This window comes from Pollachius pollachius (genome assembly GCF_949987615.1).
Source record: "Pollachius pollachius genome assembly, chromosome: 3".
NCBI lineage: Eukaryota > Metazoa > Chordata > Actinopteri > Gadiformes > Gadidae > Pollachius > Pollachius pollachius.
Window position 1 is genome coordinate 12,219,099 of NC_136936.1, and position 27,485 is coordinate 12,246,583.

The following is a 27,485-nucleotide window of genomic DNA, read 5'->3' on the forward strand; positions in this document are numbered from 1 at the left end:
ACTAATGTTTAATTAAAAAATATAAATAAGGGTTTCATTGGAAAAATTACTGCAAATCTCAAAGTCTTCGAATTTAAGTCAATCCATAGATCCATTAAAAAAGAAAACAGTTATTTTTATGATTATCAATAAAAATCATCACGGAGGCTTTATTTACACCATAGGATAAAAGATAATACCCATTTTTTTATTTTATTGTTATTATTATGTGTTGTTTATTGTATATGAGTGAGCTGATTGGCTACCGTCGAGGAAGGGCGGCCGGAAAGCGGGCATTTCAAACAACAGGATGTGACGTACCAGGACGCGCAACGTTCTCTTGTTGGCATGGATTTAGGACGAACCGAAACACACCCTAATGTATTGTTGTATCTGTATTACTCAGCTTTTAAACAGAATGGCTGCAGTTATGATGTTTTAAGGTTCACGACGGCTATGCAGTGTTGCGTCCCTACTGCATACTAAAACTAAACGCAGTGGTGATGAAGAGGAAGACGCTCAGGCGGCTCAGGCTGAGTCCTAATGAAGAGTCGCAGCTCATCCGAGAGGAACAAGACAGGAGGAGAAAGATACGGATACAGCAGGTAAGGAAAAACAGTTGTGTGTCCAATGCAAATCAGAGAACAACGAGCAGAATTCGTTGAAGGCCATACAATTTGTTTCTTGGATTTCAATCATACTCAACCGTCAAACAAGTGCAACCTACTGTTCATAGCAGTGCAAACAAAAAACAAATATATAAGCAATGGTTCCTTCATCCTTGGTCTCATGTATTCGTATTGCAGTCATTGCTGCGCTTCCCAGTTGCACACTTCGAGACGCTAAGTCCATGTCATGTTGAAAACGAGGTGGGGAATTGTAATTGTTTAGCCGCGTTGCCGTACCTGATGATCATGTATGCTCATGTCATGAAGCAGTTGTTTTATCAGGTGGCTCTTGTAAAACATACAGAATAAAGTCAAGCACATTGTATTTGTATAACCCTTAATTATAGTCCCAAACTCTTCTTTCTGATACCAGATGCAGTAGGATAATCTCGACTGATCTGGTCCTCTCTGTTGTGCAGGTGCGGGAGCAGGCACGCACCAATGCTCTCCACATCAGGACCGATGTGCAGAGGAGACGGGAGAGGGAGCTCCAGCTGCTGGCAGAGGAGCTCAGGCAAGACTGGGAGCTTCAGCAGAGGGAGAAGATCCAAGCTCTGCAGAGGTTGTATGAGGAGAGCCTCCGCCTGCTGGGACAGGGGCACCGCAGCGCCAAGGAAAATGTGAGTCGGGGCGTCCCGTCTGAAGATATCATGAGTCTTCCGCTTTTTAAACAACGTCTGTAATTTTGAGTTTACTTTTAGAGATTTAGCTTTTGTCCAAAGAAAAACTGTTTACGGTTAAGACTTAAAATAACTTTATTGTTCCCATGGGGGAACTATTTATGCAACAATTACTCCTTTCAAGATTAAAGAAAATACAATACATTTAAAGGAAAACATATGAAACCCAATTGTACTGTAAGGCAAGAAAGCCAGACAAATTTACATATGTATACACAAATGTATGTAGGCAAAAGAAAAAATGCATGTATGCAAATGAAATAAATATGCAGTCTGTACACACACGACAATACAAAAACAGTGTGCATTTGCACAAAATATACATAACAAACTTGTTCTTACCACGGCATTACATCACAATACCGGTAGCTTCCCCATTAACAGTCTACGAACGTATGTTTGTGTTGCTCAAGGAGCCCGACTGGGAGGCCATGGCCCAGCACGCTGAGGAGAACCAGGTGAAGGCCAAGCAGCGCTACAGAGAAGCCCTGAAGGAGCTCACATCCCAAAGGCACAAAGACCAGGAGGAGCACAACCGGTAAGAACCACACTTGGGTGTAAACTTTGTTGGGTTATTTATTAGCCTTAATAATCCAAGAATTTTTGGTCAGGGATTAATTAATTACCATTTCTGTCTTAGTCTGCTCCTTCATAGAGTGTTATATATATTTGATTTATTCTGTAAAATTGTTTAATATTACTTTTTTACACACACTTCATTGCTAATGCTTTTTACTGCACTATATTAGTGAAGTGACAAACCCTTTGTTCGCCCTATTTGTTCCTGAGGCAGAGATAGTCCGACACGCATTTCTTGGGAAGCAAGCACAGAGAGTGTTTAACTTTGTGTTGATTCATTTATTAAGCAATAACTCCTGTTGACTTTCCAGGAAATAACGAAACATAAAGACTCCAAACAATGTAACTGTTTTCGCGGCCAAAACAGGGTTCTTAGTATTGTACAAAAAATGACTTTTCAATGTAAAATAATATGTCAAATATTGCGTCCAAAGGACTAATCACCACATCATCACAAAATGCATAAATATACATAGACTCAAAATATATTTACTTAAAAATATTCAACACAAAAGACCTCTAAATTGCTCCAACAATTAGTATTACTCAATCCCAATAGCCAGCTCTATGTCCTGATCCCAGAGGTGTATATATTGCGGAGATGTTGTTATTTTATATAAATATTGTTGTTTTATTTATTTTGACTGGCACAGTTTTTGTCTTTGACATTGTTGCTCCTGTAGTGCCTGAAATTCCACACAGATAAATATTATCTTATACTATGGTAGCTAATCTGTTTGGACTGTGTTGGTGGTTTGACCCACTAGTTGTGTTCTCTGTCTGCAGTCCAGCTAACGCCAGGAGAAAGGCCCTGCAGGCAGAGCGGGAGCGTGCTGCCAGGGTGGCCAGCCTCCCCGTACCTCCTCCACACCCCATTGAGGTGATGCTGACCACTCCATGGTTACCCATTCACAACAAATACAACACACATAATACAAAATCAAACAACAGACGTTTATTAAATTCTGCTGACGTTTGTCTTTGGAAATGCTGCATGATTTAATAATTTCTTAATCTGTTTGAGCAGACCATTGAAGAGAACAGGCCTCATGCTGGGAGATCTAACGTCAGTGGGTTCTCAGCAACGCACCATCACTGTCTGGAGCCCACCGTGGATAGGGAGGTCGCTGCTACTCAGGTGATTTAATATTCCACCAATTACAAAGCTGGGTTTATTCACCCCCGAACCAATGGCAGAGAAGGACGGTCCCAGTATCAGGAAGTGAGCGTTGTCCCCGATACTTGAGATAGTGTTTGGGTTAGCTCAGAGCTTGTTCACGCTGCAGGCAGCAAGAACAGCACAACACCTCACATTGGCTCGAAACCAGCTCGTATCTGGTTCCGAACTCTGCATCTGATCCTCTTAACTCAGAGGCAAGATGATCCCAGAATAGAAAAGGGCAGCATTGAAGGATATCAAACGACAATTTAATGCAGCATTCTAGCCATGTAAACAGAGATTGGCAGTAAAGCACGCCCTCCTGTTTTCATCATCCTGATTAGCTGACTGGTCTGTTCCCCATGCACATGCCCTCCAGCCCGACGCCCATGAGGAGGCGCAGCAGGAGGCCCGGAGGCTGCTGGAGTGGAGGAGCGAGGCGGAGCGGCAGCGGGAGGAGCAGCAAGAGAAGGCGCGTCTCCGAGGGAGGTCCGCTCTGAAGAGAGAACAGCTGACTCAGGTGACCGGAGCCTCTCACTTCTGCTATCACCATAGCAATGCTATTTACTATCCAGTCATTACAGTCATTCAGTCGTTACTCAATACTTGGAGAACTATTTGAGTTTGCCCGCTATGGCCAAATATACGCACATAGTAAATTATACAGAGAGCAAAAAGGCATGTGCGGGTATCGAAATGACATCCTCACATTCTTCTGCTATGTGTATATACAGTATCATAACTTTAATAGTATTATAACTATGTTTTTCTGTTTGGTATATGAATATGAAAACTTTATTTCAGACTTTATTTCAGGTCAATAAATAGTACAAGACAAATACAATACAAAAATATAAAAAGTCAGTTAATATACAAACATTTCAGCCCTCAGGCTGGAGGTACACAGCTCAGAGTGGGATTTACAAGTACCACAATGATACTATTTCCAGATTCCTCCAATCGTTTCATAAATTTAAACGTGAGATTTCTTAAAAGTGCATGGAATGTGCTCACTCCTGGAGTGACAAACATCTGGCTGGCACTGCCCCCTCTGGGTATTTTTTAAAAGGATGAGCATAGCATCATTATATGGTATATATGGTGGTATATATGTACATTATGAGTATTATAACTATTTATATGTCCGGTAGGTCCATACGGTATGCGAATTCTAACTATGTGTGTTATGTGCATTATAACTCGGTATGTGTGGTAGGACCGGGAGCGCTTGGTGGTGGAGCTGGAGCACATGCAGCAGACGGAGCTGCTGCGGAGGAGGCAGCAGGTGGCCCAGATGCCCGCGCAGATCTTCCAGCCTCTCCACCGGAGGCGGGAGGCTAGGGAGGATGGTCAGAGGGACATGGAGTTTGCCTTCGAGGACATGTACACCGGGGAGAGGAGTGAGGCTTGTATTTAATACGTCGATCGTGTCAAGCGTTTTCTTTTTTCATTTGGAATTGGACTTTCAACCAAATGAGCATAGCCCTCCTTCTAAGCCTGATCTCTCTCTGTCTGTCTGTCTGTCTGTCTGTCTGTCTGTCTGTCTGTCTGTCTGTCTGTCTGTCTGTCTGTCTGTCTGTCTGTCTGTCTGTGTCTCTCTCTCTCTCTCCCTCTCCCTCCCCATCCCCCCTCCCCTCCTCAGGAGTGAAGGGTGACCTGGTTCTCAAGCTGGTCCCGGAGCCCCTGCCGGCTCCATCCACCACCTCCAGTCAGGACCAGGAGCTGGATGTAACTGTGGACGACGGCGAGGACACGCCCCTGGAGGTCACGCCCCTGGAGGTCTCGCCCCTGGAGGTCACCCCGGAGACCGAAGCCGGTCACCATGGCAACGGGCAGCATCCAGGACCGGCTACAGAGCGAGGTGAAGGAGACATGTCTATAGGGCTTGTGCATCATGACTTCACATCACAATGACCGCCTCCATTTTGTAAGTATAGGAACATAGATATGTCAATTGTTGTAAGTTATTTGGTCATTGTTGTTCATCTTGAGGAGCATGCTTGGGACTGTAAGAAATTCCTAATTTTGATTCAGGACAGACATGGCTCCTGTTGAGACACGATGTTTAACAGAGTCAAGGGTTTCAAGGTCCAAATTATACTCCTGCATCATCTGTCGCCATGAGCTGAACCCCTTTTTTATTTCTCGATTTTCAGTGGAACCGCCCCAACCGGCCCATCGACAGGCACTGCGGAAACTTCTGAATCGTATCAGGACCCAGAGAGACAAGGGGTGGGACCATGTTGTGGAGCCCATCAGGACCAGGAGTGACCAGGGCAGAGACCACCCCCAGGAACCCAACCTCATCTCCTCTGCTGCGGCCTGTCAGCCGCCGGTCCAGCCGGATGAAGAACCAGAGCGGGACTCCTCCATCGACACAGGGTCTCTGTCCGTAGAGGAGCCAGGGAGAGTGGCTTCCAGCCCCCAGCTCCTCCCGGAGCCTGCCTCTGGTGCGTTGGGTGGGGGGATGTGCAAAGTCGCTCACGTTATCTTGATCAATGTTTTTATTATAAATATGCTTTTTCATTTTTATACAATTTGAGGGGCTTTTGTTCCTTTTTGGACAGCACAGTGAAGAGAGACAGTCAATTGGTTTAAATAGAGAGAGGGAAGGACATTAGTAGCATCGGTAGTAAAAGCAGCAACTACTGCAGGTGAGAATCAAACGGGTAATTTGATGATTAAGAAACATATTTTATTAAACCCAAAGCGGGACCAGTTGGAATGGTTTATGCTGTCAGGCATGCAAGGCTCAGTATGTGCCAGATATTTGGCTCGTTTTCAGTTTGTTTGCTCTTCGTTGATCATTTATTTTCCATTCAGTGCAGATATTTAAAGTGTGTTTGTTTTGGGTGTGTAAGCAGTGTTGGAGACCACAGGAGAGGAGTCTGTGCTGGCGCCACTCCCTGCAGAGGTCCTCTCTAGCAGGATGCAGGAGTGGAAGGAAAGGGTATGTTCCAACATTACAACCCTCACCTTAACCAGAGGAATGAAATGTCTCTCACACCCTCGCCAAAAGAGCCTCGTGACACGTTTTAATGTTAACCAAAAGTGAAGCGTTTTAAACAGTTATGTTATTTTAAGAAGGGTATGTTTAATTTTATAGCTCCCTCCCAACCCTATAGTGCTTTGCACTAGGAGTCACATAAAGACAAGTTCCTGCAGATATGCTTGTGCTCTCAAATGCACTTGGATTGATGGAGAGTTAATTCACATTAGGTGTTGCATCGTTACCTCGTTAGTCCCGCCTCTCAGGCTTCCATGTATGAGTGGGCCCAGGGGATTGCAGTTTGCAACCCAGTGAAACCAGGCTAGGGAGATGGCTTATAGACACCTTTCTCAGAACCTAACCATTTCTCAGGTTGATATTGAATAAACTATTAAGGTGGTAAAATAATACATGCATTCCATGTTTCATTCTGTTATGTGTGTTTTTGTGTGTGTGTGTGTGTGTGTGTGTGTGGTAATGTGTGGCTGGTTTATCTTGTGTGCATCAATTGCTCAATGCACCACAGCTGTGGTGCAACATGGGCAGCCCCTGAGCCTGATCAGACTGACTCAGGCCAGGCGAGACAAGCCATTAACCACACACACACACACACATACACACACTCCGAAGTCGACTAGGCAAGGAGGAAGTAGACTCATGCTTCTTTAACCAGAGACGTTGGGAAAAACTTGTCTTTCCCAGTCTATTAGTCTCAAGAGGTAACGTGTCCACTCTAGCCTTCGCGAACACATTGTTTGTGGACAATGTAGGAAGAATTTTGACTGGCTCAAAATAACCTAAGAGAGAGCAGAAAGCAAACGGTGTGCAGTCAGACAGATTTGATTGTCACGCAGGCACACAAACACACCGCCTCACAGGGACATGACCTCCCCGTCCAAGAGGGGCTCTGATGTGTTCTGGATCCTCCCCGCGGCTTCCAGGAGGCGGCGCTGGAGCGGGAGAAGCGGCAGCAGATGGTTCTGCTGGAGGAACTGGAGGAGCAGAAGTCGCGGCTGGAGGGCATGCTGCTGGACGCCCAGCGGCAGAGGGAGGCCATGCAGGCCGCCGTCAACCAGGATGTCTCTCTCCAGGCACCAGAGGTACCTGCCCACGACCAGGAAGCTAACTCTGATGCTCCTCCTCCTGCTGCCTCTGAGGTAAGGCCTTCCAGAACAAATGTTCCTCAATTTTATCTTCTGTCCTGGAAAACCCAATCCCAGGTGAATGATGGCTAGATCAGTACCAACTAGTGCTTACTACAGTCCACTGGGCCGGCTGGTTTGCTGATCATATCGATAATACATCTTGGTGGATGCTTATGATGTCAAGAGGGTTGAATTAAATGTAAGGGGGTGAAAGCAGGGTTAGGTCACACTGTGTAAAGCTTTGTTCTTATTACTACAGCCACAAGTCACAAATTCAATGGAGATTTATAGGAGACGAGAGTGATTTTATGATGCATATCATCAAAGAGCAGTTAGGGGTTTGGATTCCTTCAGCTAGTCTGCAGAGATTGGTGATCAAACAATAAACTTTAAATGTTTTAAGAGTTAAATGTCTGTTTATTTTATTTAATATCAAAGTTAACTGTAAACAATAAATCAGTAATCAGTAGTGTGGTGTTTGAGTGATATTGAACTAAATGTTCATTTAAACTAAGAGTAAGCAACGAAAGCTAAAGGAACAGAACCAAAAACCCAAACAAAACCCTGTTGGATGCCAGGCAGGCACCAGCACTTCAGGTGGGAGAGATGGAGGCCATGTTAGATTCCCCTATATTATGAAGGCTTCCGGCAGGTGAGTTCAATCCCTCAATGAGGTGGGAGGAGCCAGGCATTCAGCTTCCCTGGAAGGAGAACGGAGGCCAGCAGAAACGGGGATGCAAGACGGCTCGGGACGGTCACAACCAACCTGCGTCTATCTGTCCATAATAAAGACATCTTGCTTATCTTGTTCCCACAGCTAGAGGGCTCCACTGTGAAGGATCACAGCAGCCGCATCCGACAGCACCAACAGCGCCTCCTGGAGCAGAACAGGTGTGTGTGACTGCCGAAACAGACAGTTGAAGTCATGCAATAGTTGCCACTTGAAGAGTTTATTCTGTTTCTTTCTTGTTATCACATGTATGATATGTATGGTATGTATCCATCCCTGTCTGCATTTACCTCAAGTACAATTAAATTAATTTAAATAATTGAATTACTATATACAGGCCTGATAGAGCCATGTATGTTGTCAAGAAAAGTGAAAATAGGTGAGCGGTGCCTTTTTAAAATGTCTAGTCAACACGTCAACCTACCTGACCTTTTGATTGACATGTCTGCCACCAACTAGGCATAGTCTATATAAGGAAGTCTTTTACCTTTGTATGTTTGCACTGAGGATGGTCTGAATGGGACTGAAGACGTTGTGCACACACTTTGGGTAGCACTTTACACTTTTATGCAATAAAAACGTATTGTTGCATCGGCTACATGGTGTGCTAGTTCCGCTCCTTTTATTGATAATTTCAATGCCTATCAGCCCTGTATATAGCCAGCCTGGTCATGGTTTATACCTCTTTTTGGTGTGCTATAATGCTTATTTTGTTATTTTGCTAAAGGGTCCACCAGCGGTCGGTGGAGGTGGCCCGGCAGCGTCTGGAGCAGTACCAGCGGGCGCTTCGGATCCGCCACAGCACGGCCATCCTGCCCAGGCCCCCCACAGGGCCCCCCGCAGGCCTCGCCCTCCATCCTCCTCTCAATCTGTCGGCTAAGACTGCCGTACCGGTGGCCACCCCCCCAGCTGTACCCCGCCCTACTGAGCGTGCAGTCCCACCCTCGGCCATGCGAGAGATCCTCGCCCGGCGGTCAGATGCCTCGAAGACCCCTCCACCGCCCCGACGCCCCGACCTGCATCCAGGACCCATCCTGACCCGAGACCCGACTCGCTTCCCCCAGGTCTCGCCAGAGGACAATGCAAACGGGCCTCCTCCTGCCCATAGAGCAGGCCTCTCAGCCTGGCTGACCGACAGCATCATGGAGCGGGCAACGGGGCACCTCCCAGAGAGTCTGAGATCGCCGCCGGCCGCCCCGAACCCTTTCACTCACCGTCCACTCAGGACAGCAGAGAATGTCACTACAGGTGTGCGGCAGAGCTCCAAACTCGACACCCGGGAACCCCGTCTTGATACCGATCCAGTCCCACTCCTTGGGCCGGTAGCTCCACCGGCTGGGCAGGCCTCAGCCAAGCCTCAGAGTTTTCTACGAGGTCACCCCGTGGCGCAGGCTTCTCTGGGCCTTAGGAAAGGAGATGTGGAGAGGCAGAGGTTTAAGCTGCTGGAGGCCCACCGGCGGATGCAGGAGCGAAGGGAGGAGGTGGAGCAGCAGCTCCTGAAGCAAGAGGAGGAGCAACGGAGAAGGGAGGCGGATAGATGCAGCCATGAGGCACAACGGAGATGGGAGATGGAGAGTTGGAGAAAGGCAGAGGAGGAGAGATGCACACAGGAGGAGAGACGGAGACGGGAGGAGCAACAGAGACACGAAGAGCAACGGAGGCTGGAGGAGGAGAGATGGAGACGGGAAGAGCTACAAAGAGAGGAGGAGCAAAAGAGACATGATGAGGAGCAGAGGGAGCAGATGAGGAGGCAGAGGGAGGCACTGCAGGCTTTGATCAACACAGAGACACAAGTGGGTTCACCTACCTCAGTAACGCCTAGATAACCTGCTGAAAATAGAGTGTATTGATGGGAAACGAGGACTAATTTAAGTTAAATGTTGCTCATAGACTGCCCTTCCATCATGTTACTTCTGCTCCTTCGCTGGACTCCTTTAAACCCTGCCTGCTTTTTCCACTTTTTCTCTATGGCAATATATTAAATTTGAGACTATTTGATATAGTGTGTGTGCAATGTGTTTTATAATTAAATGGTCTTGACTGTTGGTCCAGGGCCCAGGGGCTCTTCCGATAGCTGAACCGCCCGCGACAGGCGAGGAGGAGGAGGAGGAGGAGGAGGAGGAGGTGGGCCGGGGCCGCCTGAGTCTCCTCTCCTCTCTCCTCAGGGCCATCGAGGAGTCTCACGGGGGGTCTCTGTCTCACCTAGAGGAACAACCCCAGCCAGCCCCCTGCACCCCATCTCCTCATGCCAGCGGTGAGTCCCCCACGCTCTCGTTTCACCAGCGCCAGGTTAATGCTGGCTTCCGCCTAGGGCAGGCTAGGTCCTGGCTAGCCTAGAGCCAAAGCTTGGCTAGAGCTCTTTATAGAAGTGCTTTGATTTTGTGGTCTGGAATTAATACTTGATACCCCTTTTTCCTGTGTAGGATTAACAAAAGCACATTGTATCTCTTATCTAGCTTATCTTTCTCTTCACTGCTGTGCAAGTTGGCTTCCGTGTCGATGAGAGAAGCTCATGGAACATTGCCAAGTTGTGTTCCAAGTTATCTGTGTGCCGTTTCGCTGATTTCAGCTATCAACATCTCACTGAAATCAGCAGCTTGGCCATGAGTGTTATGTCCTATATCTTTTTTTTTTTCTTTCTTTCTTTTGGTCCAGATCCTGCCCCTCTGCATGTCGGTTGGCCTTCCCAGTCCTGGGGGGCAGCTCGGGCCCAGAAGCCCCCACTGACCCGTGTGAAGCTCGGCGCCATGGTGACATTGCCTGGGCAACACGAGCTGAGTGCCATCCAGGAGGTGGAGACGCCGCGGGAGCGCAGCCTTGTGGCCACAGGTGAGGGGCTGAGCTGGAGAGAGGAGACCCAATGGGGTCAATGTACGGCAGGATGATAAAGAGATTGCCCTATCCAAATGTAAGACATAACTAAAAGAAAATGTGTCTTTTAGTATTAGAGCGCCGATGACGTCACTGGCATGGTAGGACTAGTTCGTTGCTGCAGACACGCGAACGTCTTCTACACTCCATGGCGGAAAATTGTGATTTTTAATATGGCTGATTACGCGTTTAAGCCTGTGAGGGACATGCCTGTAGTGTCCGACTGCCACCCGGTGGAGAGGGATCAATTTCAGGCTCCAGCTCCACCTTCGGATCGTGTGACTGGTGTGTGTGTGTGGGTGCTGCCGGAGCATGGACACTGCCATTGAATCGGTTTTTTGCCGAGAGGTCCCGGTCAACCATGACCATCTAATGGTGGGATTAGGTTGCATAACCATGCATAGGGCATTTCGGATGCTGTGCGGCGAGAGAGAGGTTTTGGAAGTGGCCATGCTCTCTCCAAGGAACGTCCGAGCGGAGACACTGGAGCGCCCCAAAAATAGCAACCAAGTAACAAGGCGAAAACGATCATTCCCCCTCCGTTTTCCTTTGATGCGTTTCAGGAATATCTCCGTAAAGACCGACTCATTGCAGAAACGCAACGAGCTGTACAAACGCTGTAGTACCTACATATTCAAGGCGCTAGTTCTCCATAAAAAATAAGTGGAGCGCATCAAGCCTGCGCGCATCCAGCCTGCGCGCTGTATAACAACTTTCAAGTCGAGGAGGAGATACTAGTTGTTTAACCTTTTAGATGGAGTAGAAATACTTTTAAATGTAGTTAGTAATTAAATTGACCAAGGGGCTGTATTTAAAGCTATAAAAATAATACAAAAAAAACCCTGTAACTTTCAACGCAACTCTAACGTCGCTTCAGGCGTCCACACGAATCCTAACACGAAACCGCATAGGTCCGGTTTTATTTGAAACCCCCCACGGACAATGGACCTATTACAGAACATGGTTTAATATCTGCCTAATAACATGGTTATTAAAGACAAGGTTTCACAAAAAAATCGGCTCCGGGTGTACGGGACCTGAAAGACATGTTAGATGCACTTTGGGAGATACACCCACGGCTGAGCATAGATGCGAGGCGGATTCACGAGTGTCACGTTTACTTTAGGTGGATGTTGGAGGTTTACTTTCTGGTGGATGTTGATGGATATTGCACAGATGGATATTGAACAGATACATCTTACTATGAAACTACTTCTTCGAACTTAACTCCCTCTGCATCAGCAATCGGCTAGTCGGCTAACAACAGGGTGAGAAAAGAAAGGGACATTTGTGGAACTTCTGTTTACAGACCCGCCGTGGTTTAATTAGCAGCTTGGAAACATAGATCTGTGATCTCGTCGGAGTAATAGTTTATACACTTTATGGTCGGAGTGCTAGCTTGTGGAGATTGAAATGACAGGGGCTGATTGACATCGGAGGGTTAGTTAGTTTTAAGGCTGCCAGCCATGTATTAAGGGCTGGTTTCCTATTCAAAGGTAGCCTGTATAAATGTATGATCACCCCAGCTGCCTTGGCCCTATATAATTCATTAATGCAGCCAGGGGCAATGCAATAAGATGATCCTCCTGCAGACCTGGTTGTTTGCTTTTCCGTAGCCATTTCAGCGACTGTTGGAGCCTGACTCATTACCTGCTATGGCCGCTAGAGCCACAGAGTAGGAGTAGGTTACCATGCCAGTGACGTAGCTGATTGTTGAAATCCAACATGGCAGCGCCCTGTAACATTTCAGCCCTTTCACCGTACAATTTTATCTCTTTTAGCAAGTTCAGCCCTTTTTAGCTATTGTACCAATGAGAAGGCAGACAATACATCTGTTATATCATTTAAACTTCAAATTTCAGTTCAGGTGTGTGTGTGTTTGTGTGTGTGTGTGTGTGTGTGTGTGTGTGTGTGTGTGTGTGTGTGTGGCGATGATGTAACATTACTCTTGAATTGCACGTTAAGTAAGGTAATGATGGTCTCTCCGCTGAACTGAGCTCTATGCGTGTGTTTCTGTAGTACTTTCTTAAAGACATGGCTCTGAATTCACTTAAAGTTGACCTGGATGAAAAATGCATAAATGGTAACTAGTAAGACGATTTTAGATGGCAATATAAAAACACTGATGAATTGCATGATTCTTGCATTTTCTTGGTTTTATTTTCATGGTTTAATACACCTGTTGTAAGTGTCTTTGGACAAAAGCCTGAATAAAAGCTTTTGTTTAATATCTTTGTGTTTCTCAGGGCCGGAGGATGTCTTGGGGTCGCAGACCCTCGCAGCAGTAGGGACCCCTGGGTCCTGGGACAGACATCAGAGACCTGGAGCTCTGCTGACCCACATAGAGGAGAGGTCTGCCGTCTGTAGCCCCCTCCCCGACTCAGAGCAGTCCACTGAGCTGTCCTGGAGGAAGAGGCTGCTGGAACAGCCCCCTGAGACTGGTGGGTAGTGGTACAGTCCGGCCACGGCGTGTGTGTGTGTGTGTGGAGCGATGATGTAACATTACTTTTTTTTGAATTGCACGTTAAGTGTATGTAATGATAGTCACTCCGCTGACCTGAGCTCTGTGCGTGTGTTTCTGAAGTGCGTGTGATTCGTAGAATGCCATGTCTTGTGAATACAAAGCAGAGGTTGAGTTGACATTCCATCTCCCCAGAGCCCGGTCCCTCCAGGCCCTCCTGGGGGCCATTTGAGCAGCCCCTCGCCGCAGTAGGGGCCCCTGGGTCCTTGGACAGACATCAGAGACCTGGAGCTCTGCTGACCCACGTAGAGAAGAGGTCTGTGGTCTGTAGGCCCCTCCCTGCCTCAGAGCAGTCCACTGAGCTGTCCTGGAAGAAGAGGCCTGAGAAAGGTTGGTAGTGGTTAGGGCTGCACGATTATTGCCAAAATGATTTTCACGATTATTTTGATCAATATTGATATCACGATTATTTACCATGATTATTCATTGGAAAAAAAAATCTTTCGAATTTCTACCACCCCCTAGTGGTAGGAGCCACACACTGTGCTCACGCGCTCCCCCCCCGCCCCATCAACAATTCTCCGGGGGGGGCCCCATCAGTACCTCTTGTATACAGGGCCCAGAATTTGGTGCTACGGCCCTGTGTTGTAATGCAGACAAGTCTGTCCTCCTGCAAGCCCCAAGAGGCCATCGCTTCCCTCAGTCCCTGGGGAATTAACTCTCCAGTGTGATCTTGCGGGAAAAATGCCGTTTGCAGCAATCTACTCTGCAACGCAAAATCATCATAGATGAAATGAACTGTCAAGCTCATGTACGGTTCCATCGTTCTACTTGACCATAGGTCAGTGGCGGTGGCAAAGTACTCGACAGCTGTGAGATCCCTCTCCATTTCTTCTCTGCGTTTTGCATACAACGCAGGGAATGCTACTCTGGAAAATTGATTTCGCGAGGGGATTACATACCTTTTGTCCAGTATGTTAACCATTTTTTTAAACCCTTCATTGCTGACGGTATTTATTGGACACACATCTTTTGCCAAATGGAAAGTAATTGCACCGGTGATTTCTGTGTGTCGTTGTGACTTGGGAAGCATACGGTGTTGCGCTGTACGCGCTAACTTTTTTTGAAGTCTGAGCTGCAGCTGACGAGGTACCGGGACAGCTGACGTTAGCAGCCGATGCAACACTGGCCTTCATGCAATCCTCATATTCTATTCTGTGGCTATTCAGGTGGCTGAATAAATTTGCTGTGTTGCCTTGCGACGCAGCCACAACTCTCCGGCACCCTTTGCACATTGTTTTTTGCTGGTTTGTATCACTTGCCCTAAATCCAAAATATTTCCATATAACGGAAGAAGATCCGCGACGAGGGACGACCTCTTCGACCTCAACTGTGTCGGACATTGTAATTGTGTTTGTGTCTTTCAAAGTAATCGCTAGTCTTTTTCAGGCTTTGCGTCGCTGCACAGTCGCAGATAGGTGTACAGGGAGCGCTTGGTTTGCTTTGCAGCGGACGTACAGCGTATACTGCATGGGCGGGGCTAGTTTCTTTTTTGGTTTACTTTTTTTTGCGGTTGCATTATTCAAAAAAAATATCGCGAGAACACTACGGGTCATCGTGGGACGCCAATATCGTCGTCGCGATAAAAATTCGATATATTGTGCAGCCCTAGTACAGTCCGGCCACTGTGTGTGGAGCGATGATGTAACATTACTTTTTTTTGAATTGCACGTTAAGTGTATGTAATGATAGTCACTCCGCTGACCTGAGCTCTGTGCGTGTGTTTCTGTAGTGCGTGTGATTCGTAAAATGCCATGTCTTGTGAATACAAAGCAGAGGTTGAGTTTACGTTCCATCTCCCCAGAGCCCGGTCCCTCCAGGCCCTCCTGGGGGCCATTTGAGCAGCCCCTCGACACAGTAGGGGCCCCTGGGTCCTTGGACAGACACCAGAGACCTGGAGCTCTGCTGACCCACGTAGAGAAGAGGTCTGTGGTCTGTAGCCCCCTCCCTGCCTCAGAGCAGTCCACTGAGCTGTCCTGGAAGAAGAGGCTGCTGGAACAGCCCCCTGAGACTGGTGGGTAGTGGTACCGTCCGGCCACGATGTCTTGGTTTGTTCTTGGTGTGTGTGTGTGTGTGTGTGTGGTTGTGTGTGTTTGCTGGGCGATGATGTAACATTACTTTTTTTTTGAATTGCACGTCAAGTGTATGTAATGATAGTCACTCCGCTGACCTGAGCTCTGTGTGTGTGTTTCTGTAGTGCGTGTGATTCGTAAAATGCCAAGTCTTTTGAATACAAAGCAGAGGTTGAGTTTACGTTCCATCTCCCTAGAGCCCGGTGCCTCCAGGCCCTCCTGGGGGCCATTTGAGCAGCCCCTCGACACAGTAGGGGCCCCTGGGTCCTTGGACAGACACCAGAGACCTGGAGCTCTGCTAACCCACGTAGAGAAGAGGTCTGTGGTCTGTAGCCCCCTCCCTGCCTCAGAGCAGTCCACTGAGCTGTCCTGGAGGAAGAGGCTGCTGGAACAGCCCCCTGAGACAGGTGGGTAGTGGTACAGTCCGGCCACAATGTCTTGGTTTGTTCTTGGTGTGTGTGTGTGTGTGTGTGTGTTTGCTGGGCGATGATGTAACATTACTTTTTTTTGAATTGCACGTCAAGTGTATGTAATGATAGTCACTCCGCTGACCTGAGCTCTGTGCGTGTGTTTCTGTAGTGCGTGTGATTCATAAAATGCCATGTCTTGTGAATACAAAGCAGAGGTTTAGTTTACGTTCAATCTCCCCAGAGCCCGGTCCCTCCAGGCCCTCCTGGGGGCCATTTGAGCAGCCCCTCGCTGCAGTAGGGGCCCCTGGGTCCTTGGACAGACACCAGAGACCTGGAGCTCTGCTGACCCACGTAGAGCAGAGGTCTGCGGTCTGTAGCCCCCTCCCTGCCTCAGAGCAGTCCACTGAGCTGTCCTGGAGGAAGAGGCTGCTGGAACAGCCCCCTGAGACAGGTGGGTAGTGGTACAGTCCGGCCACGATGTCTTGGTTTGTTCTTGGTGTGTGTGTGTGTGTGTGTGTGGTTGTGTGTGTTTGCTGGGCGATGATGTAACATTACTTTTTTTTGAATTGCACGTCAAGTGTATGTAATGATAGTCACTCCGCTGACCTGAGCTCTGTGCGTGTGTTTCTGTAGTGCGTGTGATTCATAAAATGCCATGTCTTGTGAATACAAAGCAGAGGTTGAGTTTACGTTCCATCTCCCCAGAGCCCGGTCCCTCAGGGCCCTCCTGGGGGCCATTTGAGCAGCCCCTCGCTGCAGTAGGGGCCCCTGGGTCCTTGGACAGACACCAGAGACCTGGAGCTCTGCTGACCCACGTAGAGCAGAGGTCTGCGCTCTGTAACCCCCTCCCTGCCTCAGAGCAGTCCACTGAGCTGTCCTGGAGGAAGAGGCTGCTGGAACAGCCCCCTGAGACAGGTGGGTAGTGGTACAGTCCGGCCACGATGTCTTGGTTTGTTCTTGGGGTGTGTGTGTGTGTGTGTTTGCTGGGCGATGATGTAACATTACTTTTTTTTGAATTGCACGTCAAGTGTATGTAATGATAGTCACTCCGCTGACCTGAGCTCTGTGCGTGTGTTTCTGTAGTGCGTGTGATTCATAAAATGCCATGTCTTGTGAATACAAAGCAGAGGTTGAGTTTACGTTCCATCTCCCCAGAGCCCGGTCCCTCAGGGCCCTCCTGGGGGCCATTTGAGCAGCCCCTCGCTGCAGTAGGGGCCCCTGGGTCCTTGGACAGACACCAGAGACCTGGAGCTCTGCTGACCCACGTAGAGCAGAGGTCTGCGCTCTGTAACCCCCTCCCTGCCTCAGAGCAGTCCACTGAGCTGTCCTGGAGGAAGAGGCTGCTGGAACAGCCCCCTGAGACAGGTGGGTAGTGGTACAGTCCGGCCACGATGTCTTGGTTTGTTCTTGGGGTGTGTGTGTGTGTGTGTTTGCTGGGCGATGATGTAACATTACTTTTTTTTGAATTGCACGTCAAGTGTATGTAATGATAGTCACTCCGCTGACCTGAGCTCTGTGCGTGTGTTTCTGTAGTGCGTGTAATTCATAAAATGCCATGTCTTGTGAATACAAAGCAGAGGTTGAGTTTACGTTCCATCTCCCCAGAGCCCGGTCCCTCAGGGCCCTCCTGGGGGCCATTTGAGCAGCCCCTCGCTGCAGTAGGGGCCCCTGGGTCCTTGGACAGACACCAGAGACCTGGAGCTCTGCTGACCCACGTAGAGCAGAGGTCTGCGCTCTGTAACCCCCTCCCTGCCTCAGAGCAGTCCACTGAGCTGTCCTGGAGGAAGAGGCTGCTGGAACAGCCCCCTGAGACAGGTGGGTAGTGGTACAGTCCGGCCACGATGTCTTGGTTTGTTCTTGGGGTGTGTGTGTGTGTGTGTTTGCTGGGCGATGATGTAACATTACTTTTTTTTGAATTGCACGTCAAGTGTATGTAATGATAGTCACTCCGCTGACCTGAGCTCTGTGCGTATGTTTCTGTAGTGCGTGTGATTCGTAGAATGCCATGTCTTGTGAATACAAAGCAGAGGTTGAGTTTACGTTCCATCTCCCCAGAGCCCGGTCCCTCCGGGCCCTCCTGGGGGCTATGTGAGCAGGGAGGACCGTCGTCCGGTTCTTCCGTGTCTCCGGGTTCCGTCGGCAGCGCCTACACTGCCAACTCCGAGGTAACATGGTGTCCCTTTTCCCAATACCGCCTACCACTCTACACTAGCACTCCGCACTCCACTTGGCCGATATTAAGAGTGGGTAACTGTGGTGAAAATTTGGTCCACGTCACAAAAAAAACCTAACTAACAAACAGTCATCCGAGGCCTCATGGGAGTACGCCATGCTTCTCTCTAAAAGCGTGCTGGTTCTGAATATTTGGATATTTGTTTTGATTTGTCCTTGCACGGCCATGGCTTTAATAGTCGCCATCAAGCCATAACCTTGCTGTTGACAGGATGTTTGTTACGCCTGACCTTCATAATTGCACACTTGAGCGATGATGTAACCTTACTGTTGAAGTGCACGTTTAGTGCACAAATGATCTCTCTACACTTGAACTGAGCTCTGTGCGTTTGCTTGTTTGTGTGTGCCTGTTTATTTTTTGTCGTGTATGTTTGTCTGCCTGTTTTTGTGTGTCTGTGTACTGAGCGATGATGTGAAATTACTGTTATTGAAGTGCACGTTAAGTGCACAAAATGATTTTTCTACACTTGAACTGAGCTCTGTATGACTGTTTGTGTGAATGTGTTTCATGGGTAAAACTGAAGAACCCCAACCCATATAAGTATTGTAGATGAAATAAATGTATACATATATTATTCCGCTGAAATCCAAACATTATATACTAGGAGAGCTTTGGGTCTTTGGACACTTTTAGTCCGTGGGGTGATATGTCAGTTTCCCTGTCCCTTATGTACGCATTTCTCCATGTGTTTTTGATCCCTTTTTGTCAGTCTGCTGGTAGGCCGGCCTATCCCGACTCCTTCTCCTCCACCAGCCTCTCCACCGGGAGCTACGTCACCACTGACCCTGAACACAACTCCGCCCACACAGGTATGCCTGTTCACGCGTGAATAGAGTGGCGAAGTCATGCCCCTTCCAGTAGAGCCCATGGGACCTATGAGATCGAAAAATATGAATGGGTTTCAATGGAGAGAAAGTAATTATTTTCTGGTCCCAGTCTTTATATGCCCTGGATTACACATATAATGTTTGTTGATTTAAATGATAATTTTATCAAAGAAGTTTGATAATGTTAGGTTTTGTGTGAGGCTGCTTTGTGAACTACAGCTCTTCGCTGCTCTCGACGCGAATGATATACGTCACCACCTGCACTTGGAACTCTGGTACAGACATGGAGATCTCTCTGCTCCTCTTCACTGTTTGTTTCCAAGGGGAGAATAAAAGCATCGAAAGAGGTGAAAAACATAAGTCGGGGCATGTGGAGAGTTTCAGTTATGCCGATGGGGAGATTGTCGGTCTTGTCCACGCCAGTCGCAGGGAGCGTGACGTCACATACGAGACGTGTAGTCTTTCTCGTTGTGTTTTCTCTACAGCCTTTAACTGAACAATTACACAAACGGTCAAACTCTTGACATGAAAAATCATATAATCATATAAATCCACAAACAACATAGGTGTAATCTGGGGCATATAAAGACTGGGACCTGAAAATAATTACTTTCTCTCCATTGAAACCATTCAAATTTTTGGATCTCATAGGTCCCATGGGCTCTACCCGAAGGTGCGTGTTTTTGCCACTCTAGGGTCTGACCAATGAACCGAGGGAATCTTGATCTGTCTTTGTTATTCTTTTTTGATAACCCTAAGTCCACTAGAACATCTTCTCCCTCCTTATTGGATCTCTGGGATTGCTCATTGCGTAGTGTTGTTCCAAACTCCTTGTGTTGCTTTGTTTGTTGAACACTTTGTAGTGCAGCTCTACATCGAAATGTCTAGACAAGTGGAACTGATTTCCCCCTCCCCACACAGACGTCTCTGAGCCCCACTCAGTGGCGGAGCTTATACGACCGGTAACCCCGACCGATGGCTTCCTTACGGCCGTCTCCCCCCCGTCGGCCCTGTCCAGCCGCGGCTCCTGCAGTGCGGCGCTATCGTCTGTGGCGGACTCCCAGGGCCCCTCATCGTCTCCAGGCCCCTCCTTCTCCATGGGCCCCCAGACGTCCCCTGGCCCTGAATCGTCCCCAGGTCCCGAAACATCCCCAGGCTCAGAAACGTCCCCTGGCCGGGCCGTAGCTGCTTTGTTCCATGAAAGCAGCATCCAGCGCATCATAGACAAGTACACCAGAGAGCTCAATGCCTCCCTCTGCAGCAGTGCGGACACCACAGGTAAGGGTCCACCAAAGGGGAGTTTAAGTGAGTCATGATGCGCTGTTCGTGAAGTCCTCGCACGGCCACGGCATTAATAGTCGTCATCACGCCATAACCTTGCTGTGGACACAAAGTTTATGCTCTTCTGAGCTTCATAATTGCACATTTGAGCGATGATGTGACATTACCATTGTTGAAGTGCACGTTTAGTGCACATAATGATCTTTCTACACTTGAACTGAGCTCTGTGCGTGTGTGTGTGTGTGTGTGTGTGTGCCTGTTTTTTTGTCGTGGGTGTCAGTGTGTGTGTGTGTGTGTGTGTGTGTGTGTGTGTGTCTGTGGCTGTTGTGTGTACTGAGCGATGATGCAACATTACTGTTATTGAAGTGCACAAAATGATTTTTCTACACTTGAACTGAGCTCTGTATGACTGTTTGTGTGAATGTGTGCGTCATGGGTAAAACTGAAGAACCTGAACCCAAATAATGATTGCAGAAATGTAGATGAAATAAATATATACACATTAAGTTCCAAGTGTATAAAATCGACCCCTTGAGGTAGACCTGATTTTAAGGCAATAAAGCGACAACTTCCTCGCCTCTCCCTCCAGGGTCATCTATAGCCCTGGAGGAGAACCAGGTCCCACAGAGTCCTGCTCGGGTCCATACCCAGGCGACTCCCCTCACTGAGACGCCTCCACCAAGGCCTGGCCTGGTGAGACCACCATACTCGCTCACCAACGCGGTCATTCACATGTTTGCCTTTGATTTCACCTCCCTCACTCCCTCCCTCCCTTACTCCCCTTCACTTATTGTATTGTAAATTTGTGAATATAACCCACTAAGAGATGTCCACTTTCACTTAGATGTCCACTTCTTACTTTATTCTTACTTTTATTAATTTTTTATTTATAATTTTCTATTTTATAATCTTATCTTCTATGCTTGTAATTTCTATTTGTACGGAGCACCTGGAACGAACCAATTTCCCCCCGGGGATCAATAAAGTTTTCTGATTCTGACTTGGTCAGACGTCTTCATTGTTTCTTGTTTTTCTTTTTTTTGTCAGGAGTGGGACAACGCCGTCCACCAAATTCTGGAGCAGTTCTCTGAAAGCGTCTCATTGGTTCAGGACATCTCATTCAGGCCTCTGATTGGTCAGCTGGCGGATCAGTCATCCTGTCTGGCCGCAGAGGGGCGGCACTCGGCTGTGGCGCGCCTCATTGGTCAGCCATCGGCCCAATCCTCCATGATTGGGCAGCTTCCAGGCCCGTCTGTGCGTGCGGGAGCTAATCAGGGTGTGTGGGATTCCACGATGAGCCGCATGATCGATCGCCTCTCTCACCAGCCCTGCTCCCTTTGGTCAAGTGGCGGGCGGGACTTTTACTCCAGCCAGCTGATGGGTCGGCTGGGGTTGGAGCAGTCGTCGGTGTTGTTCGACGAAGCACAGGAGGAGAGCAGGATGAGGCCTCTGATTGGTCAGTTGGATGAGTCGGGCGTCCAGAGACCAGGAAGCACAGGTACAAAAAGGTGTTATTACTGTTTGATGTAAAAATCACAATGCATCCTTATTCTGCCCCGATGTTACAATAGTAATACTTTTGAATCATTTGACCCTTCTCTAAAGTAGCTGTTGTGCCTCCGCTTAAAGATAATGGCATGCAGTGAGTCCAATACAAGACTTGAACTAAGTAACAAAGCAACAGTTTAGGGTCCTGAAGGACGAATCACACTTCAGACGCTACTTTAGCTGGTCAATGACCTACGCGTACACGAAGATACGCACTCCCAGATCATAGCAACACGTTGCCGTTCTCTGCAGAGGACCCCGTCAAGTTATACCTGATATGTTGAGCGGCCAGCAGGTTGTTTTTTTTGCTGCCCCCTTGTGTGCACATAAACAACTTGGAAGTATAATGCAGGCAGCTCTGCAGAGACACGTCGTGTCTGAGTCGCAGCAAGGATCTTCACAAACCTATGGTACAGCTTCAACGCAGATTAACAACATTCTCCACATTTTCTAGTGGGTTGTGAATGTGTGTCTGTGATGAGCGATGATGTACCATAACTTTAAAGTGCAAGTATTTTGCACCTAATGATGTTTCTACACTTGAACTGAGCTCTTGTGTGTTTGTGTGTTTTTTGTCCATGTGTGCGAGTGTGCTTACATGTTTTTTGAGCCATGATTTACCTTTACTGTTATTGAAATGAATTTTTGGTGGAGCTCTTTGTCTGTCTGTCCGTCCGTCCGTGTGACAGATTTTTCATCTTTCACAAGGATATTGACATTGTCATGCCCTTGTCATTCTTTGCTGGATGGTATTTAAGACAGCCTGACAATCAAAATGAAAGAGCATGGATTATTTCTTCAAGTCAACATTGCGAGTTTAACCTCAACCCATAAGGGCCAGATGTCTTCTGAGAACTTACTGTGGTGACTGCTTCAGTGGCTTGTCAGGGAGTTGTATGCTGACGTGATTTGATCAGGCGTCCAGGAGCTGAGCTTCAGCCCCTGGGTTCAGGGTCATAATCTTTAAACCTGCTGGTCTTCACAGGTGGTCCCTGCAGCAGTGTGGATCCTACAGGATCAGAGCCAGTCCAGGTCCTAGAAGACCCACCTGCCCCAGAATCCCCCCTCCACCAACCTTCTGCGGCCCATCCTCCTCACCAGCCCAGCTCCCATTGGCCCAGCAGTGGGCAGGACCACTACGCCAGCCAGCTGATTGGCCAGCCAGGATTGGAGGCGACGTCCTTGTGGCTGGATGATGGACCGGAGGAGGGCGGGATGAAGCCCCTGATTGGCCAGTTATACGATTCGGCCGTGCAGGCAGCCGGATGCTCAGGTACAGGAAGAAGGGTCTTGCTTTATACTGTCCAACACATGCTCAAACGTACTATACATGTTTTCCCTGTAAAATACGTTCTTATGTTTGTATAGATGGTTGTACTTCATGTTTGCTCTGTTTTTAATTACATGATTATTATATTTTTAGATAATTTGGCCTACTAGTTGAAATGTTACTTTCCTAAGTAACAACACAACAGCTCCAAATGGTAATCTATTCCCATTTGTAAAGTAACCGCTCACCCATTCAACATAGTGGCGCGTGTTCAGGTAATCAAACCTTGACGCTGCTACCTCTCGAACTGGGGCCTCAATGGATTTTAACCAAGCGGAAGCCATGACTGCTTGTTTGTAGAACATGTTTTAACCTCTGGTCTGATGGTTAGAACATGTCTCCTCTTCTGGTCTGAAGGTGAGAGCAGCAGCAGCAGTCTGGGCTCTGTTGAGTCGGTCCTGGTGGCTCCTCCTCCACCTGCCTCCCAAGACCCAGTCCAGGTCCCAGAGTCCTCCCACCGCCAGCCCTCTGCTTCCCTCGGCCCTCCTCACCAGCCCAGCTCCCATCAGCCCAGCGATGGCCAGCTGATTAGACGGCTGGAATTTGATCAGTCATCGCTGTGGCTAGATGACAGACGGGAGGAGGGCGGGATGAGGCCTTTGATTGGCCAGCTGGACGAGTCGGGCGGGCAGGCTGCCGGAAGCTCGGGTACAGGAATGCTCTTGTTTTTCCTCTTTTAACATATTACTGTCACTTACTTAATGGATAATGGAGCATTGACTGTTCTTTGTCTTCCTCCATCTATAATTTACATGTAAATTTTTCATTAGTATGTTTTTCATTAGTACTATGTAAGCTACTTTCTTCTTTACTTTCTTCTTTTTGCTGTTGCAATGAAAGCAATTTGAGATGGATAAAGAGTGGCTTATGTTAAGTGCATGGGTCTGTGAAATGGACTTTGTTTTGACCAAGCAAGCGGCGTCCCTTCATTCTACACGTCCGGTCCGACACGTACCAACCACTGTGCCGGTACCTCCAGGTTACGGCAGCTACCGAACGGACCAGACCCGACTGAACAGAGGACCTCGCGACGGCACCGGTGGGTCTCCCCAGGCGGCCGTAGCCCCAGACCTCAGCGCAGTCCCTGAGCCGGAGGTCCCGGACACACGGGCCCGGCCACCCCTGACGGGCCCCAGCGACCTCCTGCAGCAGGACCCAGCATGCTCTGAAGGTTGGTCCCGACGATGATGATGATGAAGAAATAAGAAAAGAAAGCATTCATTACTAGCCTTTGGTCCCTGCTGCTGACGTGCTCCTGTGTGGTAAGCTCCCGCTGGATCTGGTTCCTCCTTCAGGGTTTGCAGATCAGGACTCCTTCCATCCCCTCCTGGCCCAGGTGACCCTCAACGAGTCCCTCGAACCCTCCATGACTTTTCACCTGCCACAACAGGAAATGCCCAGCTCCCCGGAGGGAAGTCACCAGTCCACGGGACGGGAGGAGGCGGCGTCTGCAGGTGTGGCCCGAGTTCAAGTCATGAATATGTCATCAATTTTGAAGGCTGTTAAAGTAGCAAATAACTTATTTTGTTTCCGACAATACTTGCTGATTCTAAACACTAAATATGTTGCAGTTAATATTAATGTCCACTCAAACCCAAATTTGGTTTAGCTAAATTTGTTCTGCATCGTAAATAGCCAGGTAAATAGCAACTTTTCCCCAGATGTCAATGTGCTTAGTCCCTTAATTGCCACGTAATTACTGATGTCTCAAAGACAAGTGATGTCTAAAAGACATGGCTCCACCTTTCACCTGCAGATCCGCCGCTCTCCCCGCACCTGTCAGAAGAGGAGGACCAGGGGTCCTTGGTCGACCCCTCCCCAGAACACCCAAGAGCCCAGGAGGGGGAGGAGGAGGAGGAGGTGCCCATCTCTTCCTGTCTGGACTCCTTCTGCCAGCTCACCTCCTCCCAGCCACTGTCCGTCCTTCTCGAGTCTCCTGAGGAGGGGGAGGAGCTGATGTTGGGGGAGGGGGACGAGACTGATGGATGCAAGCGATTGGTTCCAGCGCGCGACTCGACCAGCAAAGAACCGACCAACCAGCCGGGGTTTAACCTGAAGAGTGACACTCCTATCTGGGATCAAATAATAGTATGTGGTTGTTTTTATTTGTACTGGAGTTTCACCCCAGGGTGGTAAATACATATTATTTTTAAACATTGGATTTGACGTCATTGACTGTGGTGTCGTTTCTCTCCTCAAATCAGGGGACGGCTTGGGAGAAGGGGATCCTGGAGCAGTCTGAGATCACGCTGGTGAGCCTGAGTGACGAAAGCATGCTCGGCCCGGACACCACGGCCACTGAGGATGAGGAACAGGTAACCAGCCCACTGATCAATCGGTCATCCTTTGATGAACTGTGTTTAGATATTACTGCTTCTTGTCCTCAAGGTTCTCATGTTTTTCCTTTTCTTCCCTCAGGAAGTTGATTCAACACTCTTACCTGAGGAGGAAGACCCACCTGCTACACAAGAGAGTCCACAGTCCCAGCCAGGTGTGGTTCTGGAGCCCCAGGCGGGTCCCGCTGGGGGTCTCCAAGAGGCCTTCCAGAGGAAGCGCCTGGCCCTGATCCAGAGGTCTGCACTCAGGGTGGAGGAGATCAGGGCCAAACGAGTCCTGGCCAAGACCCAGCCCAGCAACACCCAAGGCAATCCACCACAACCCAGCAACACCAAAGGCACGCCACCCCAACACAGCCAGACCCAAGGCAAGCCACCCCAACTCACCCAGGCCAAGACCCAGTCTGTCCAGAATCGCTCTAAGACCAAGCTGATCCACAGCCCAACCGGGCCTCATCCGGGCCAGGTCAGGCCTGAAGACCGCCCAAGGTCTAAAGGCCAGGCCCTAGGTCAACTGGTCAGCTCAAAGACCAAAGAACCCCCGATCAAGACCATGGTGGTTCCGGTCCAGACAGCTGTTGTCCCTGCTTCAAGGCCTGAAGGAAAACCCAAACACCCATCCCCAGGTACTCTTCTGTTTTCTACAAGTGTTCCTGTTGGCAAGCAAGATACTTCAATGTGATTTTATTTTTTTTTAATCCCTGTAGAAATTCTGTATAAGTAACTCAAATTACATATATGAACATACAATATATTTCAATCACCACTACCCCCATCCTGACTTTGGCTTGGAACCTCTGCCTCCTCCTCTTCCTCAGTGAGCAATGCTGGGATGAAGGGTTGGGAAGAGGTGAGGACGTGCACGCCATCCCAGAAGAAGCTGGAGGGCTTGGAGATGCAGCTGAGAACGCGGAGGTACGCCACATCTGAAGAGAGCACATGCTTTACGATGCTACTAGAAACAATTAATCCACAACCAGTTTATGAGCTGCAGAGTAGTTAATGTGAGTGTAGCCATTTGGGAGCTGTATGCCGTACTTGTTTATTTTTCATAATAAAACAAGAATACATTCCCTCTCCCGTTAAAGGGAAGGTAAACCCCAAAACTTTTTTAATTTGAATAGTCATTTTGGGTCTCACAACGTGTTGATCATCTGTCTTCATTTTGACTAGTTGCCGGAGTTGTTAAAGTTGCTAAAATATGATTTATTTATTTTTTCTTTGCTACTCCCAGCTAAAAACAGTTTTTGTTCCATTCTCTACTGGCTGTGCAAAAATGGCTGAAGCCAGTGACATAGGTTTTGACCACCCCTATTGCACCTGGTATTATCGAAGCCAATGTGTCTAATGTTTGTAAATATTGACGACCTACACAAAGTTAGTGTTGGTCAGTATGTTCTCAGAGGTTGGTGTCAGGGTGGTGTTGGTTGGTCTATCTCTGGTCAGTATATTCTAAGAGGTTGGTGTAGGTTGATGGTCTGTATATTCTAAGCGGGTGGTGTCTGGGGGAAGCAGGTTGTATGGTCGGCTGGAGGAGGTGAAGCAGCAGAGGGAGGTGAAGAGCAGGCAAGAGAGCTACGCCCAGAACCGCCTCAAGGCCAAGGAGTTCCACCAGGTACATTACGGAGTCCTTTCTTTTGTGACACGACTGAATTATTTCAGTCGTGACATGTCATAACATGTCATAACATGTTATGTTGTTTTGACCTTTAATCCTGACCGTTATGTAGGGCTGTTTATCTGAAATAATTTTTTGTAATTTAAATTTGAAACTACTTTTCCTCTTTACAGAAAACTTTACAGAAACTTCGAGCCAAGCAGACTGCACAATGATAATTTTTCTATTTTATTTTTACATTTTGTACATTTGTTAACTTATTGAAGGAGTAATAAAGCATATTTAAGTAACTTCCTACCTGTTGAATTTTACTTTGAAGTGTCCTTTTTTTAATAAGCTAATAAACAGACCTCTGTGGATATACATGCTTCTGTTGAGGAATATATAGACACAACAGTATAAACGTCAATCTTTGTTTTATTCATACATTTACAAGTTAAGGAGGCAGGTTAAAGACACTTTCATTATTTGGATTGAGTCAGTCAACATTTGCCATGTTCCTCACGAAA

General features: G+C 48.0%; 1 protein-coding gene across 1 annotated transcript; it reads left to right on the forward strand.

Moving 5' to 3' along the window:
• The first annotated feature begins 342 nt into the window (after positions 1-342).
• On the forward strand, positions 343-27,273 carry cep295 (centrosomal protein 295). Its single transcript, XM_079732978.1, has 38 exons — positions 343-584; positions 1,067-1,267; positions 1,741-1,865; positions 2,693-2,786; positions 2,934-3,044; positions 3,445-3,585; positions 4,282-4,465; positions 4,708-4,926; positions 5,222-5,515; positions 5,930-6,015; positions 6,996-7,211; positions 8,017-8,090; positions 8,657-9,722; positions 9,982-10,183; positions 10,585-10,758; positions 13,047-13,241; positions 13,457-13,651; positions 15,126-15,335; positions 15,591-15,800; positions 16,045-16,254; positions 16,509-16,718; positions 16,959-17,168; positions 17,409-17,618; positions 17,859-17,968; positions 18,746-18,845; positions 19,785-20,141; positions 20,734-20,837; positions 21,192-21,642; positions 22,678-22,965; positions 23,380-23,670; positions 24,002-24,193; positions 24,318-24,476; positions 24,779-25,110; positions 25,227-25,337; positions 25,441-25,984; positions 26,177-26,273; positions 26,874-26,973; positions 27,150-27,273. The coding sequence occupies exons 1-38, from the start codon at positions 483-485 to the stop codon at positions 27,189-27,191; spliced, it is 8,217 nt and encodes a 2,738-aa protein (XP_079589104.1). The 5' UTR covers positions 343-482; the 3' UTR covers positions 27,192-27,273.
• Positions 27,274-27,485: the final 212 nt, after the last annotated feature.

Coding starts and splice junctions, on each gene's coding strand:
- cep295 (XM_079732978.1), top strand. CDS start 483: ATGAAGAGGAAGACGCTCAGGCGGCTCAGGCTGAGTCCTAATGAAGAG. Junction 24,194..24,317: donor GGACCCAGCATGCTCTGAAG/GTTGGTCCCGAC, acceptor TTCCTCCTTCAG/GGTTTGCAGATCAGGACTCC. Junction 26,974..27,149: donor AGGCCAAGGAGTTCCACCAG/GTACATTACGGA, acceptor TCCTCTTTACAG/AAAACTTTACAGAAACTTCG.